The 14,270-nt window shown below is 44.0% G+C and overlaps 1 protein-coding gene across 3 annotated transcripts in view; it reads left to right on the top strand.

Annotated features, from left to right (window-relative positions):
- RNF128 (ring finger protein 128) overlaps positions 1-8,318 on the top strand; it is a 34,129-nt gene extending 25,811 nt beyond the window's left edge. For 2 of the 3 annotated variants that reach the window (XM_039381732.1, XM_027716597.2), the window contains exons 3-7: positions 1,052-1,123; positions 1,706-1,788; positions 4,346-4,442; positions 5,283-5,460; positions 6,876-7,073. In XM_039381732.1, the coding sequence (XP_039237666.1) occupies positions 1,052-1,123; positions 1,706-1,788; positions 4,346-4,442; positions 5,283-5,460; positions 6,876-7,012 (567 nt within the window). In that variant the 3' untranslated portion in view covers positions 7,013-7,073. Of the gene's footprint in view, positions 1-1,051; positions 1,124-1,705; positions 1,789-4,345; positions 4,443-5,282; positions 5,461-6,875 lie in introns of all 3 variants that reach the window. The other variant, XM_027716596.2, reaches the window with a different exon arrangement.
- Positions 8,319-14,270: the final 5,952 nt, after the last annotated feature.

The following is a 14,270-nucleotide window of genomic DNA, read 5'->3' as shown; positions in this document are numbered from 1 at the left end:
AAAATAATACTGATACACAAATAGCTCATTTTGCACCAAGACTGCTTGACAGTCTCTCAGGTGACCGTATAAATCAAGTTGTTTGTCATTAAGTGCTTCAGCACAGGGAATCTTGTGCAGACTTGAATAGCCAGTCCTTGTGAGTTTATTACGTGTCAGCAGCAGCCTTCCACCCACTTGTCCTTTTGTACTTGTGCCACCAGCACTGCACTTGGAAAAGATTCATGTGACTGGGCTAAAATGCCTAAGGAGATGGAATGCTGGAAAGCTAACAGTGCGGGGCTCCTGCACGGAGCAGCTGAATTGGAAAGAGGCTTTTTGGTTAGCTGCAAAACTGAAGACTGGTCTGTCCCTGAGGTAAGTGTTGTGCTGGGACAGCAGTTCCAGAGCTGCCTGATACACCTCCGTGTCCCGAGGCAGTAAGTGCACCGACAGTCCTATTCTTTGTGTTGGTGGAACAGCCCCAACCTGTGACCTTTAAGCAGAGGAGTTGGCTCCTGGGCTAATTCCAGTGTTGCATTGACAGCTGGACACCAACAGTTGCCAGGCAAGCTGTAAATCGGTGGGGACAGAGGAGTAGTTGAGGGTGCGTTGGAGGTGAGTGGGCTGATCGGTGCAGAATCTCTCACTGTTCATCAGGACGAGAGTGTGTGGCAGGAAGGTGCCATAAAGTGAGTAAAACTATTGACTGTTGGACTCAGTGTTCGGTCTTCTGTACCAAGTCACTTTGAAGGCTTCTGTTTGTTTTGGTTGGGTCTAATCTGATCAAGAAGAAACCCTTGGAATTCCTGTGCTTGTGAAAAGGTTGGGTAAAAGCAAAGCAGATGCTAGTGCCTTGTTGGTGAATCATCTAGTCAATAACCACATCAGTATGTCCTGAAACTCTGTTTCATGGTGTCTTGAAATAGCATGGTCATGCTTACTTGGCTTGTTGTGATAACATCTGGGTTCTAAAACTGTTGCCTGCTTGCTGGTAGGCACCCGGGTAAGTATTAGTAACTTAATAGAAAATTGGCCGTGTTTAATTAACCAGGACTGCTTTCTGTCACAGCGACGACTACGGGCCAGGGCTAAGAAGGCCATTGAAGAGATGCAGCTGCGCACCTTGAAGGAAGGGGACAAGGTAGGACTGATCCTATGACCTCATGTACGTTATGGCACAGCCTTTGCACAGAGCCTGGAGAGTGGTCCATAGTACTGGAGCAGGATGCAGAAGTTTCTCTGAGCTCGTAACTGTTGGTGGCAGAGACAGTTCCTCTTTCAGACCGTGTCCTTTTCCAGGCTGCAAGACTTCCTTATATTCTTATAAATCGGGTTATTTTGTTAGCTGCTTGCTTGTAGTCTTGCTGAGGTGAGAGGTCCTAATTTTGCTGGCACGGATGCTTAAAGGTAAACTAGTATATCTAATCAGCTTCCCTGGCTTTTCTTTTTGTAACTAAAACTGGAGCTAGCAGTTTCTAAACCTCTACAGTACTGCCTCCAGTAATCCAAGCTGAAATTCTAAACCATGGGTTTAAACTTTAAATGCTTCTGTTGAAGTGTCATCTTGACTGTGAGTAATCCACACAGTGTGTTTATATAAGATTATATGTGGGAACATCTTGGATGACTTTAGCTAGACCCCTTTGTCTGCAGTAAATCTGATAGGAGTTCAGAGATAGCTTTCAAAGTCTGTTAATGCTATAAATTCATTTCACTATTTTAGGAGATTGGTCCAGATGGGGATTCCTGTGTTGTGTGCTTTGAACAGTACAAGCCAAATGACGTAATGCGTGTTCTCACTTGCAAGTAAGTTGTCTTCCAAACTGCCCCTTTACCCAAAATCTGTAAGCATGGCTGTTACTTGCTGTTCCTTCTGCTGTGCTAACAAAGCTCATCAAACTTTAATCAAGTTGTTACACAGCAAGCATTCTTGAATCTCTGTCAAAACAATGTTTTGAACAACAGGAACTGTGTAAATATGCTCTTTTAGTGTGCCCCAATGGCCTGTGTTCATAACTTCCCCATGAGCGGACTGACAGGCATCACTTGGTAGACCACAGTGCCCCTCAAGGGCATGCCAGGGCTTTTTAAAGATTTATTCCCTTGCTGATATATAAGAGTGTTACCACTAAATTGCAGGTAACTGGCAAAACGTTGCCCATTTCTTGTCCCTTAAGTTACTGCTTACTAAGGGGGTTGTGCTTCTGCTAAACTTGTTAAACCATATTGGCTTTTGTAGTTTAGAAGAAGCCATTTCTCTTCTTGTATGCATCCTCTGAAATAGAGACCAAAACAGAACTATAGCAGTTTATTTTTCTAGAATTCTCCCCTGTTGTATCTTACTGCTGTGGAAGCCCAGTAGTGTAGCACAAAGGCTGGGGTTGCTCCTAAGGTGAGGAATTAAGCTCCTTCAGGACTTAAGGAAAATTGTTCTGTGGGATTCCCCCTGTGCCTGCTGAATGGGACTGCTCTGGCCAAGCGTCTAAAAATCAGAGGGCTGTCATGTGAATTGCACGAATTGTGTACTGGAAGAGGTTTCATAACCTTTGGGGAGGGTTACAAAAAGCACTTGGAAAAATTTTGATGTACGAAAAAGTTCTGTAGAATAGCAAAATCTGTAGCTGGTGTTGTGTGGTGAGCGGTGCTGTCTGTCAAATGCTGTCAAATCTGAGCTGGAGTTCCCTTTACAGTTTTGCAAAGGCTTTCTCTGCTCCCAAGCAGTAGGACCTCTTAAGCTGTTTTGATAACACAAAGTTGGGCTGCTAGGATGTTATCAACCAAATTCCTTGATCTAATGCTTAATACTTTAGAAAAAAACAAAACTGAATAAGCTTTCAGGCATGGATGAATGCTTAATCGGTTGTCTTGTCACGTTTATGCTCATGAGTAGTCTTGCTTAGTAATGAACTAGGTGCCATGAGTACAGAAACTTTCAGACAAGCTCCAGATACTTCTGGCTGATAGGAGACCTGACTTCTCATTATTTCCCTATAAACCCTGATAATCTTGATATGAACTTGCAAACAAAGCATGACTTATTGAGGTAAGAGTGGAGTAACTTCTTCTGAACTTTGCTGCGTTATGCTTTGCTCTAAGATTGCTTTCCATACATTTGTGATGTTTCATTCCTCCCGGGCCCAAATGCAGCTCTAAGAGGCACATGCTTAAGACTGGATGGACTTAGTAATCTTCACCAGTGGTGATCTCTGCCAGTATCAGTCATATTAAATTCTCTCTCACACGAGTTATAAACTGATATTTACTGCAAGAACACGCTTGATTTTGATGGTTGACCTCAACACTGAGACTTTACTTGTTGAAAGCATTTAACTGTATTTATGAAAGAAGCAAGCAATCAAATGGTCCTGTGAGTCACACTGGTGGTATCTGAGTCCCTGGGGTGTGGGTGTTTGCCAAGGGCATTCTTGTCCAGAGAGTCAAACTGAAGGCATTTATAGTTGCAGATACACAAAACCAGTGGTAAATCCAAGGACTTAAAATAGTCAGGCATCCAGGAAGTTTCAGGTTGTACTCTAAACATTAAGTTGGTGCAGCTAGAAGGAAGTGCTGGTGATGTGGGCTGAACTGGAGAATCCTTGGATCCTACTGGGTCATGGGCTACTGAGCACTGGATGTGGTGATCTCTGCACTTGTCTCATAATAGAGCTGATTAATACTGAGCAGTGCCTGTCTGCCTTGCTGTTTCTATTCAGGCTGAGGGAACAGGCAGATTACAGGATTTCAAGTCATCCTCCTAAATCTGTGGCCTAATTTAGACCCATTGTGGAAGTGAATGTCTTAATAGAAGCATACATTTGCATCTGTGGTGGCTGAACTATATTTACTTTCTTGAGTGCACAGCCTGCCAAATATCCACTTGGAATACACAGTGATTGCATAGACAAAGCAAATGGGTGGGAGTACAGTTTATCTCGAGGACATTACTCTGTGAGATGATTTGTCTATGTAGTTCTAACAGAAATAAGTGCTATTTAGTCATCTGCATCTGCAAGACAGAGGTTAACCTTAAAGCTGAGGCTGAGACGTCAATAATCGTATTTAGTTAAATTATCAGCTGGGAATGTATTTGAAAATGGATTTGGAAGAACAAAAGCTTTAGATTGGTGTAGCAAAAATGATAATGCTGAATTCTAGCAAGTTATATCAAGATACTAATAAGCATAAACCAGCTACAGGCTGAGAGATCAACTATCTATAACTTTCAACTGAAACTTGAGGCAAAATAAGGTCGTCCACTCTAGAAGGAATAAATTCTCAGTGTTACCAAAGAGTTCTTCACGGGTGGCATATAAGCAGTCTTCCTGGTATGAAACCTAACCTGTTGGCTACCTTCTTCCACCAGCCATGTCTTCCACAAGACCTGTATTGACCCCTGGCTTCTGGAACACGGGACGTGTCCTCTGTGCAAATGTGACATCCTCAAAGTTTTGGGTGTTGAGGTAAGCCAGCATTCTGTCACAGTGGCAGCTGCCATTGTCAGCATTACACTGATGTAGTAACCACATCTTGAGCTATTTCTTGCTGCCTCTAGAGCACTGGTGGTAAGCCCAGGTGTTGCCATGTCAGTGGCCAGATGCTGCAGGACTGCTGTGTCCATTTTAGGGAAACCTGCAGCTGACCTGGTCTGAGTTGGTATCACCTAAAGCCTTGGGCAGAACGTCAGCCAAAGCTGACTGTCATGCGTGGAAGAATCGCTCTTAACTCTTGTGCTTGCAGCTAAGGATGTTTATCAAAGCTTCAGGCAGACTTCAACAGCTCATACTGTCCCTGAAACCTCTGTTCAGCTCCTCAGTACCCAGAGTCCTTGAAAAGTGAATGTGTTAGCATGGACATCATTCCTGGAACCACATGATTTCCTAGGATACATCAGGAATTTCTGAGGTGTTCTGTGTTCTTTAATTGCTCATTGCTGCAAGTGCCAGGGGAAACTGCTTTTGCCAATGCCTGACACTGCCCGGACCAGCTAAAACGTGTGCCAGAATTTGCCTGGGGGAGTCATATCTGCACTGAATGGAAGGAAGACTCTCTTTTTGTGGTACTGGGCAGTAAATGAGTGAAGAATGCAGAAGCTGTGTCTGAACTTCCCACTCAATTAGGCCATAACTGGTTTTCCCCTGGGATGTTGGAGGTTAACAGCAGAACTTTTATGCCATTTTATTTTTTTTATCTCTGGGTAAAAGTGCCCTGGACTCTGTCCTTGCAAGTATTGGTCTCCTGGAAAGATGTAGCCTCCTATCAAGTTTTAACTTAAACCATTTTCTCTTTTTTTTTCCACAAAGATGGATGTAGAAACACGGTCTGAGTCTGTGCAAGCCTCAGGATCCAGTGGGCAGAGACCTCTATCCACTGTCACTATGGTTAATGAAGATGATAATCTCAGTGAGACAGCATCATCTGGATATGATTCCGTACAGGGCCCAGAGGAATCTGCTCAGGAAGCACATGCACCATCAGAAAGTATGTCTACTTTTTCTTCTGTCTTGCTGAACTGCATTGCACTTAGTTGCTTAGGCTGTGAATTAGGGGGGTTTGCCGTAATAACATCTCACAAGGCTTGATCTTCCCTTTTGTTTTACACTTCATCTGACACTCGATCTTTGTTTTCAAATGAAACACAACCTTAGCATGAATTAAAAGATGAAACCTGTGAAAAGAGTAGTTAAAAAATCAGAGGCTTACTACGTCAAGGGCAAAGAGATTTTTCCAAAGATGTCCCTCATCTCTTTGTGGAGATTTCATTTGGATGAGTGAGTGTTGCTTTGCCACCAGATCTATCTGCTTTAAGTAGTTACTTATTTACAGAAAACTTATGGGGAGTCCGTCCTGCTCTAGTTTAGAGGGTGCAGGAGAGAGATGACAGGTACTTCAACTAAATTTCAGATTTTACCAGGGTTGAGTCATACTTGAACACTTTCAGAGAATTTGAAATTCAGTTAATTTGAAAAGACTGTCTGCTTTTCCAAATACTTAATCTTTTTGAACAATAACAAACTAAATGTCTTTTTTTGTGCTTAACTTTGCCAACACATGCTCAGTGTTGCTGTTGGTGTTAAAAATGGAAAGGTTCCAGCTAAACAAACAAAAGTAGCTATCCCCTGGATTGTGGCATGGTGTTGGGAAGAGGAGTAAGGGGCAAGCTTTCAGAGGTGAAAGAGATGCTCTCTTTCCTGGGGGAAGCCTACTTGACAGGAAAATGGGATTTGCTCCCTGCCTCCTGTGTTGATGTGTTGTTATACAGCAAGTGATGTGTGTATGGGAGTGCCCTATTCCAGCACCCCCATAGAGCAGAGGACACTTGCTATGAGCTAAGCACCAGAAGTTGAAATTGCATCCCTACAGGCAACTAGAGTGATGCTGGATTAGTTAGTTACATGGCTCAGGCTCTCGTGTATCCTTGCTTGGAGTGGGAAGGACACACAGGAACATCATCTGAACAAGGCCAATCTGTAGGGAGAAGGCCATCCTCTATGAACCAGTGTGGCCCCCACAGTTTATCCTGAACCTGGTCTCTAGGAGTTGGTCCTGATGCCTTCATCAGCTCTAAAGATACAAGAACTGACAATCTCCTAGTTGGATTTCATAGCCTCATAGGGCCTTCTGTGGCTTGAGCACACAACCTCTGCTTGCTCAGCACTACTGAGCTGAGCAGGTATCTCTAGAAATGACAGCTGGTGTCAAGAATGGGCTCACAAACTAAGGAGGGGCAGCAGAAGAGTGGTAGTTGGAGCATGGCCTTGGATTTCCAACTCTGCAGGAGAAGTGCTGGGAAAGGACCACTGCAGTGAGCTTCTGGAAATCAAGTGAGCTTTAAGGTAGTAAAGCTGGCTTGTGACACTTCTTAACTTGCCTTGACTTGGTTTTGTTCTGGACAGATGACAACACATCTCCTGTAAATGAAGAATCCCAGCCCTCCACTGTGACTGCCCTTTCGCAGGGTGACAACCCAGGTTTTGAGGGAGATGAAACGCCAGCTTCTGAGGGCAGGGTTGTTTGTGAAGTCACGCTCTAAGGACGTGCCCAGCAACACGGTGCAAGCCTTCTGCAAGGAGCTGCCTACTGCCATTCCATATATACCAAAAATTGCAAGACTGCTGCAGAAAATACTGCGTTGGCAATGTTTAGATAAATAGACTTGTTCAAATCACAATTGTATGGTTTGCCTTTCTTAAAACTGCATTTCCCACGTGAGTTTTAGCACTCTTCAGATAAAGCTGTCTTAAATATAAAGAAAACCAGCAGATTCTAACGCTAAAACAAAAGTTCCATCTTCAACAAAGCTTCTCTTCAGGGTTTGAGTTGTTTAAATGAGAAGATTCTTTATGTTGTAGCTGTCTCTACTGGGAAGTGTTTTGAGTTGGGTTTTTTTTGTTGTTTATTGTTTTAATTCAAGTGGATTTTCATTGTAAACAAATTAATTTTTGATCTGGTGTAATGCTTATTTACAACACACGAGGTTTTTTTGAACAACACTGTATTTAATGTTTCAGTGCACTAATTTGGTAGGAGAAAAGTGCGAACTAATGCTTGTAAAACTGGATTTCGTCCACAGTGTCTTTTGGTTCTCTAGGAAACCAACTGATTCTCTACCTCTCAACTCCAACCTGCCAACCACACATTCCTAAAGGGGAAGAAAAGAAAGCTGCAAGCTGACAGGCCAAATCTGACTTGCACAGTACCGTAAAGGGAACAACTGCAGGAACTTTTTAAGCCTTGTTAATGTTAAACAGTCTGAAAGATCCTCAAGTGACTTGGGGAGTTATAACCATCTCTAGCACCAGCAACATGCCAGAGTCCTTGCTTTGTGGGATGACTTCAGAAAGAGTAAACTGAAGATAAAAAGATAGATTCTTCCCAAAGGATCTACTGTGTTTTGTTCAGAAAATGATGCAGCCTCTGAAAGATGCTGCACTGTTGCTGTGTGTTGTCTTGCTCAAGTGCACAAGCTGCAGGGAGAGCTGACGTCCTGTGAGTGTGACAGAGGGTTGGAGAAGCTGTCTGCCACCTGTGTGGAGTTGGGATGGGGTCAAGGAGGAACACTGGGTGCCTCAATAGTAAGTGACTTGGCCTTGCCCAGCAAAGGTAACTAAGGACGTCTTACAAATGCACTTTATTTTTTTACCTCTGTCTCTCTGACTAGTTTCTAATATTAGCAGGACTTTGCCTTAAAGCCTGCAATAAAGAACTTCAGAATCTGGAGGGGAAAAGCAATGCATTTTATTAGTTATAGTACAAATTAAATGGTTGTAAATATTTCATAATTTGTATTGAATTTGAATATGAAAATGTAAATAAAACTCTATTTTTGATGATCCTGACTGACTTGAAATATTACCAACTCTCATATGGAAGCAGATGCTGAATTTGCCCTGTCCCACAACCCTGAAACTCAAAAATCAGCCGTGTTTGCTCAAAGTAATTGGACTAAGGAGTGCTAATTATGTGCAGGATGCTACCGTTACATGGATTGAAATTGTATTGAGAGCTTAAAGCTAGTAGCTGTACTCAATATAAAAGAAAGCCAAGCAGTTTAGGGTGTGTTCAGTGAGCTGCTTGATGTACCTCTGAATTGTTCTTGGAGGCATGTTCAGCACGAGGCAGTCTGCCATGAACTCTTCAGATCAGACAGGCTGCATCTCACTTTTCCTCTGTCAGGTTGCTCAGCATCCCTTCCTTACTCCAAAGGCTATGCTTGCTTTGAAGAAAGAGCATTTTAAAAATTACTACATGTCCTTTGTTCTGTGCTGTACTATGAGATGTAGTAAAAGCTTGTCGCTCTCCTGACCGATTTGGTAGCAATTAAGTCTTGTGTTTCTTTGTAGCTCAGTTCCAAGTCTAGTCTAGAAAACTCTAATTGCAAAGCTGACTATAGTCAGACTCCACTCTGAAGCTGTAATTTGCCTTTCTATTCTCCCTCTGAAGTGCAGAGTAGAGAAAGCAACAGCCAAGCAGTAAATGTGCAACCCCTGAGCACTTACTTTCATTTTCGTTTCCATTTCACAAAGTTTCCATAAATTTATTGTGGTGTGTATGCTGTAATGTAGTAGAATCTCATGAGGATACACTGTCATGAAATCGCTGCCAGTCTTGTGTTCAACTGGGGGCAAGATTTGATGTTCAAGAAAAAAAAAGGGGGGGGGAATTCAGATAAATTCAATGCATCGAAAGGCACTTTTTTGTTTTGTTCCAATCATTTGTGTTGCTTCCTTTAATATAATTCAAGCTTTATATTTACTGTCTTTTAAGAGCAACAAACTTGCCTTTTTCCCAGTACTCGTATTTCTAAGGGTAATGTGGATGCACAAGGAATGCTCTAGTGGAGTAGTAGGGGGTGCAGCAGCTCACACTGATGAACCTGTACTGCTGTAGGATCAGATGTGTATGTGTTCCATCAAGACATGGGCTTGCTTGGAACTCAGGGCACTTATGCTGATTTTCAGAGACTTATATCAAATGTGACCTACTGCTAAAGGAACAAAGCAGCATTTGTATCTGTATTTGAGCTAGGCAGAACTCAATGGTTTTCTAGTTTTGCAGCTCAACTTGTGAGTCTGCCATGTTCTTGTCTGTGCAGATTTGTTTGTAACTAGTAGCTATGCAAGGGGCTTTGTTTAAAAATGAAAGTGTAACTTTCATGAACACCATCTGTGATACTGACCTTGGGTCTGTGGCTGTCAGACTGCTTTAAAGAAATTTCAAAGCTCCACTCCCACTTTGTACTTCCAAGTTTCCATGGATAGCAGCTGTCTTTCTGACCCCGCTTAGGGGACTGTGCAGCAGATTTTTCATTTGTTTTTGGTGATGCTACGGGCTTGAATGGCTCTGGGTCATGTATACATATATATGAGCACTGTCGCACAACAGACTCTTTCCTCTAAGCAAGAGGCCAACAGGAATGTGCCTGAGGATTCCCAAAATGCAGTACAAACCTGTTGTTATTGTGCAGTAGTTTTGGGGTTTGCTACAGATACACTAACTTTGTGTGTAAAATAATGGAAATTATGTGCCTATGAGTTTTAACAGTTGCTAAAATGTCCGCCTGTTGACTCAGTTAATATTCCCATTGAGTCACACAGGCATGTCAGTTCTTCTGCCCCCAAAGAGCAAACAACAGGCTCCAGCATCATCTGGAAGTGTTTACTCATTGCTGTCACCTCTCTCCCCCAGGAAAGCTCTGATCTAGACACTCCACTTGAACATTTGTGTGCTCTCAAAGGGGGACTGGGAAAGATTTTTTTTTTTTTTATCCCTGCAGGAGTGGAAGCTTTGTCACCTGGGGTTGGATTACTGTGCTGTCTTGTAAACCAGGCTTTACAACAGCAGGACTTCATTTTAAATCCTAAAGCAAAATACCAATTTCTAATATTGAGGAAAACTTTCAGGTGTTCCTATAGAAATATAGTTTCAGCTGAGATTTTTGCTTAAGGGAAAATGCAGGACTTATGATGGGGCTGCAAACAATAAAAGCAGTTTGAGTCACAAGGGCAGTTGGACTCTTCCCATAAAATGGACAGACTTAGTCTATCTCAGCCTTTAGATGGAAAGATCTGCACTTCTCAAGTGACTTAGTAACAGTTGGACAGGATACCTCGGCTGTGTGATTTAACATAATATCCTTGCATGTTTAACACACACCAGCACAGAAGGTAGCCCTGTCTTTTCACCCAGGTTTAAACTCATGTTTTTCCTGTGCAGATTTGAATGGGGCTGCACTCCTGCAGCAGTGTAATGGCTGGCAGGTTGGAAGAGACCAAAGAAAATCTACTGGCTTTGGCAATTTAATTTTGGTTTCAAGAGAAACTTGAAACTAAATTGTAGCATTCATGCACTGGTTGTTCAACTGTTAAATATGCAGAATGCAGCCAACACTTATTTATATAGCTATTTATTTATATGATATTGACTGTGGTTATTTGAAGGAAGTAATTTACAATTTCTAGGAGGTCTTTAATAAGTGAAATAAAAATTCTGCAGCACTAAATGGATCTTTGTTGCTGTAGAATGCATTGATTAGACTGTAGCGTGATTATGCACTGATTAAGAAAGTTTTCAAGTGGCTATAAATAAATTCCTCCAAGCTGATAGAAGGGCACTCTTTGCATCTTAACACTATTTGATTAAGAATCAAATGCCTGAGGGAATGGAAAAAAGGAAGACATCCAAGACCTTGAAACAAGGAGAGGAAAACAAAACAGACATTTTCCAAGCAGTAGCATTTTACTGTTAAATATTTATCCAGTTAACAAAGTTTGAGTCTTACATAAGCAAGCAATGTATGTTCTAATGTGTCCAGCGTGTGTGAGTCACCAAAAGGCAAGCTAAAAGGGTAGGAAATGCCAAGGGCATCTCAGAAAATCTGTGTTAAGTCCTTAATTTCTTATATCCAAGGGCTTGTCTAACTGTGGACAATGAAATGGTAAACACTCTCTCTGGGAATGCTCTTAGAAGAGCAGGATCTGGGCAGGAACCGTTCTGTTGGTTCAGCTGGTAAATCTGCAGCACTGTCTGTTACTCAGGTGGGGGATGGAAGAAACCGCCTCACGAAGAGCTGTGTGCCAGTGCATGTGGGAGTTGTTTGCCTTGTCTCATTAATGTTTGATCTGTGTTAGTTACCACATGCTGGCTAATGACTTCTATTTAATTTTTCCTTTCTAGTAAAGATAGAGCACCAGAAATTTGTTGCTTCCTATTCTGTTACAAAAACAGGTAAGAGAACAGTATTAGCTAAACCTACATTCAGTCCCAAAGGTGAAACTTTTTAATACTACAGCTTCTCTTGCTGTGGTGCAATGAGTGATTGGAAGAAAAGAAAAAAAAACGTTTCATGCCAGTACAATTCACCCAGTTTTGAAGCCTCCCCATGAGTTAAATGTAGCTGCACACTCAGGTCTGCTTTCACACTGGTGCCTTTGAGTAGGTGGTTGTTACACAGCTGGAACTGGACAGGCATTGCCAAACAGATTCTGTGAGTGCTTGGCAAAACCTTGCTGGGCCTGTGCTCACAAATAGACCAGTGCTGGCACCAGCTGTTTTGGTAGTGAAGTGCTATTGAAAGGCATGAAGGAAGGCAGGATAAAGCAAAAGTGCCAAGATTGCAACGTGTAGTTAGTGCATGATGTGCACAATTTTTTTTAGAAAGAGCTCAAATTAGAGGCTGAGTTTAAACAATTGTGTGCTGGATTTTTTTGTATGATACACAATCAATAAAGCATTATCCTTGAAATCTTAGGAAGGTCAATTATGCTGGAAAGAGAGTGCTAAGGGAAGGAAACTGCAGGGAAGTTCCTGGGAAACAGGAAGATTTACTCAATTCAGTTGTAGCAAATGACAGGTTCTGTCAGGACCAGGAGTGAATCTTGCATGGAGGTAGGAAAAGACAATAACTCTGGGAAGTGTCCAGCATCAGCAACCTGGATCAGAGGAGACAGTGGGGCTTCCACCCCTGCAAAGCTTTTGTTTGTGCTTTTTGTCAGCTCCAAAAGATACCATTTAGGAAGTATAGTGCTTTCAAGTGTAAGGCTGCAGGGAGACATTTGGAGCTCCTTGGGACATAGTAAAGAGATTGGAGAAGAACCAGCAAGAGCAGGGGCTCAGTGACAGGCAGACTGAGCAGCTTGGTGGCTGTGATCCTGACTTTTTGGGAAGCTGGGGATTATGCTGTGCTGACCAGTGTCCATACAAAGCAAGTCCTGAGGTCATCCTGCAGCCTTGGGAAGTCCTTGGCTGCCAGGTATGTATGGCAGAATAGTCCTAGCACCTGATTTTTTGAAACCAGGATGTGAGGGAACTACTCTTTAAATCTGCTCTTTTTGCTGGTGGATGAGTGGCTGGACATGATCCAGCAATGTGCACTTGGAGCCCAGAAAACCAAATTTGTCCCGGGCTGCATCCAAAGCAGGGTGGGGATTCTGCCCCTCTACTCTGCTCTGGTGAGACCCCACCTGGAGTGCTGCAGCCCTGGGATCTCCAGCACAGGAAGGACATTGACCTGCTGGAGGAGGAGGCCAGCAAGATGATTAGAGGGACAGAGCACCTCTCCTAGAAGGAAGGGCTGAGAAAACTGGTATTGTTCAGCCTGGCTTTAGGGTGACATAACTGGGGCCTTCCAGTACTTGAAGGGAGCCTACAAGAAAGGTGAAGAGGGACTTTTTAAAGGACAAGGGGGAATGGCTTTAAACTGACAGAGAGCAGATATACATTAGATACTAAGAAGAAACTCTTCTTGGTGAGGGTGGTGAGGCACTGGCACAGGTTGCCCAGAGAAGCTGTGGCTGCCCCATCCCTGGAAGTGTTCAGGGCCAGGCTGGATGGGGCTTTTAGCAACTTGGTCTACTGGGAGGTGTCCCTGCCCATGGCAGGGGGGTTGGAACTGGATGATCTTTAAGGTCCCTTCTACCCTAAACCATTTTATGATGATTCAATGAAATCAGGAGAAGACATCAACACAGACGACTGTAGTAAAAGCTGATATGCAAGTGCAGTCCTGACGAGTATGAAAGCCACTGTCTTGTTCCTTAACATGATAAATTGATTTATTTCTAGCGCAGAACAACTGGTAAAGTCAGTCTGCAGATAATCTGAAGAGCCAGTCGTTGAGGACAAATGCTGAAAGTCTTGCAGGCAAATCATGAAAACACTGAGACCACAAGTCAAGCTGCTGTTAAGGCAAATTAGCATTGAATTGTGCTGTGTGATGGAAGCAGAGGCAGACTGTCGTTATGTAATGTGGAAGGTAAACAGGCACCGCCGACCATATGTCTGCTCCTGGAGCTGGGGGGTCTGGGCTGCCGTGCTGGGTGGTGCTCACGGATCCCTGCCGGCCTGGGGGTTTTCCCCGTTTCTCTCCTTGCCCCAGCCTCCGCGGCAGCGCAAGGCTGAGCGCTGCCAGGAACACACACCTGGGAGCCGAACACCGTCCGTGGTGACGTCTGTCCGTCTGTCCTGCGGGCTGGGCCAGAACTGAACACGGGACTTGTGCCACGGGCAGAGCGGCCACAGCAACCTCCGCCCCGCCCGGGGCAGGAGCAGGGGAGGGGCCGTGTGCGGGAGCGGCACAAGAGCTTCTCCCTACACCCGGGGCGCGGCAGTGCCGGGACACCCCGATCCCCAGCGGGCCGTGGGGGCTGCGAGCGGGCCCCCCCCGCACCGGCAGCGCCGCCACGCGTCCCCGGCCGCGCAGGGCCCGACGGGAGCTGTAGTCCTGAGGCAGCAGCGCTGCGAAGCCCTTTCGGCGGCGAGGACTACAGCTCCCATCGTGCCTCGGGGCGGCC

Source organism: Pipra filicauda, unplaced genomic scaffold (assembly GCF_003945595.2).
Source record: "Pipra filicauda isolate LSUMZ 115617 unplaced genomic scaffold, ASM394559v2 scaffold239_size1682155_pilon, whole genome shotgun sequence".
In the NCBI taxonomy this organism is placed as follows: Eukaryota; Metazoa; Chordata; class Aves; order Passeriformes; family Pipridae; genus Pipra; species Pipra filicauda.
The sequence above is the reverse complement of the archived record's forward strand: the minus strand, read 5'-3'. Positions and strand labels throughout refer to the sequence as shown.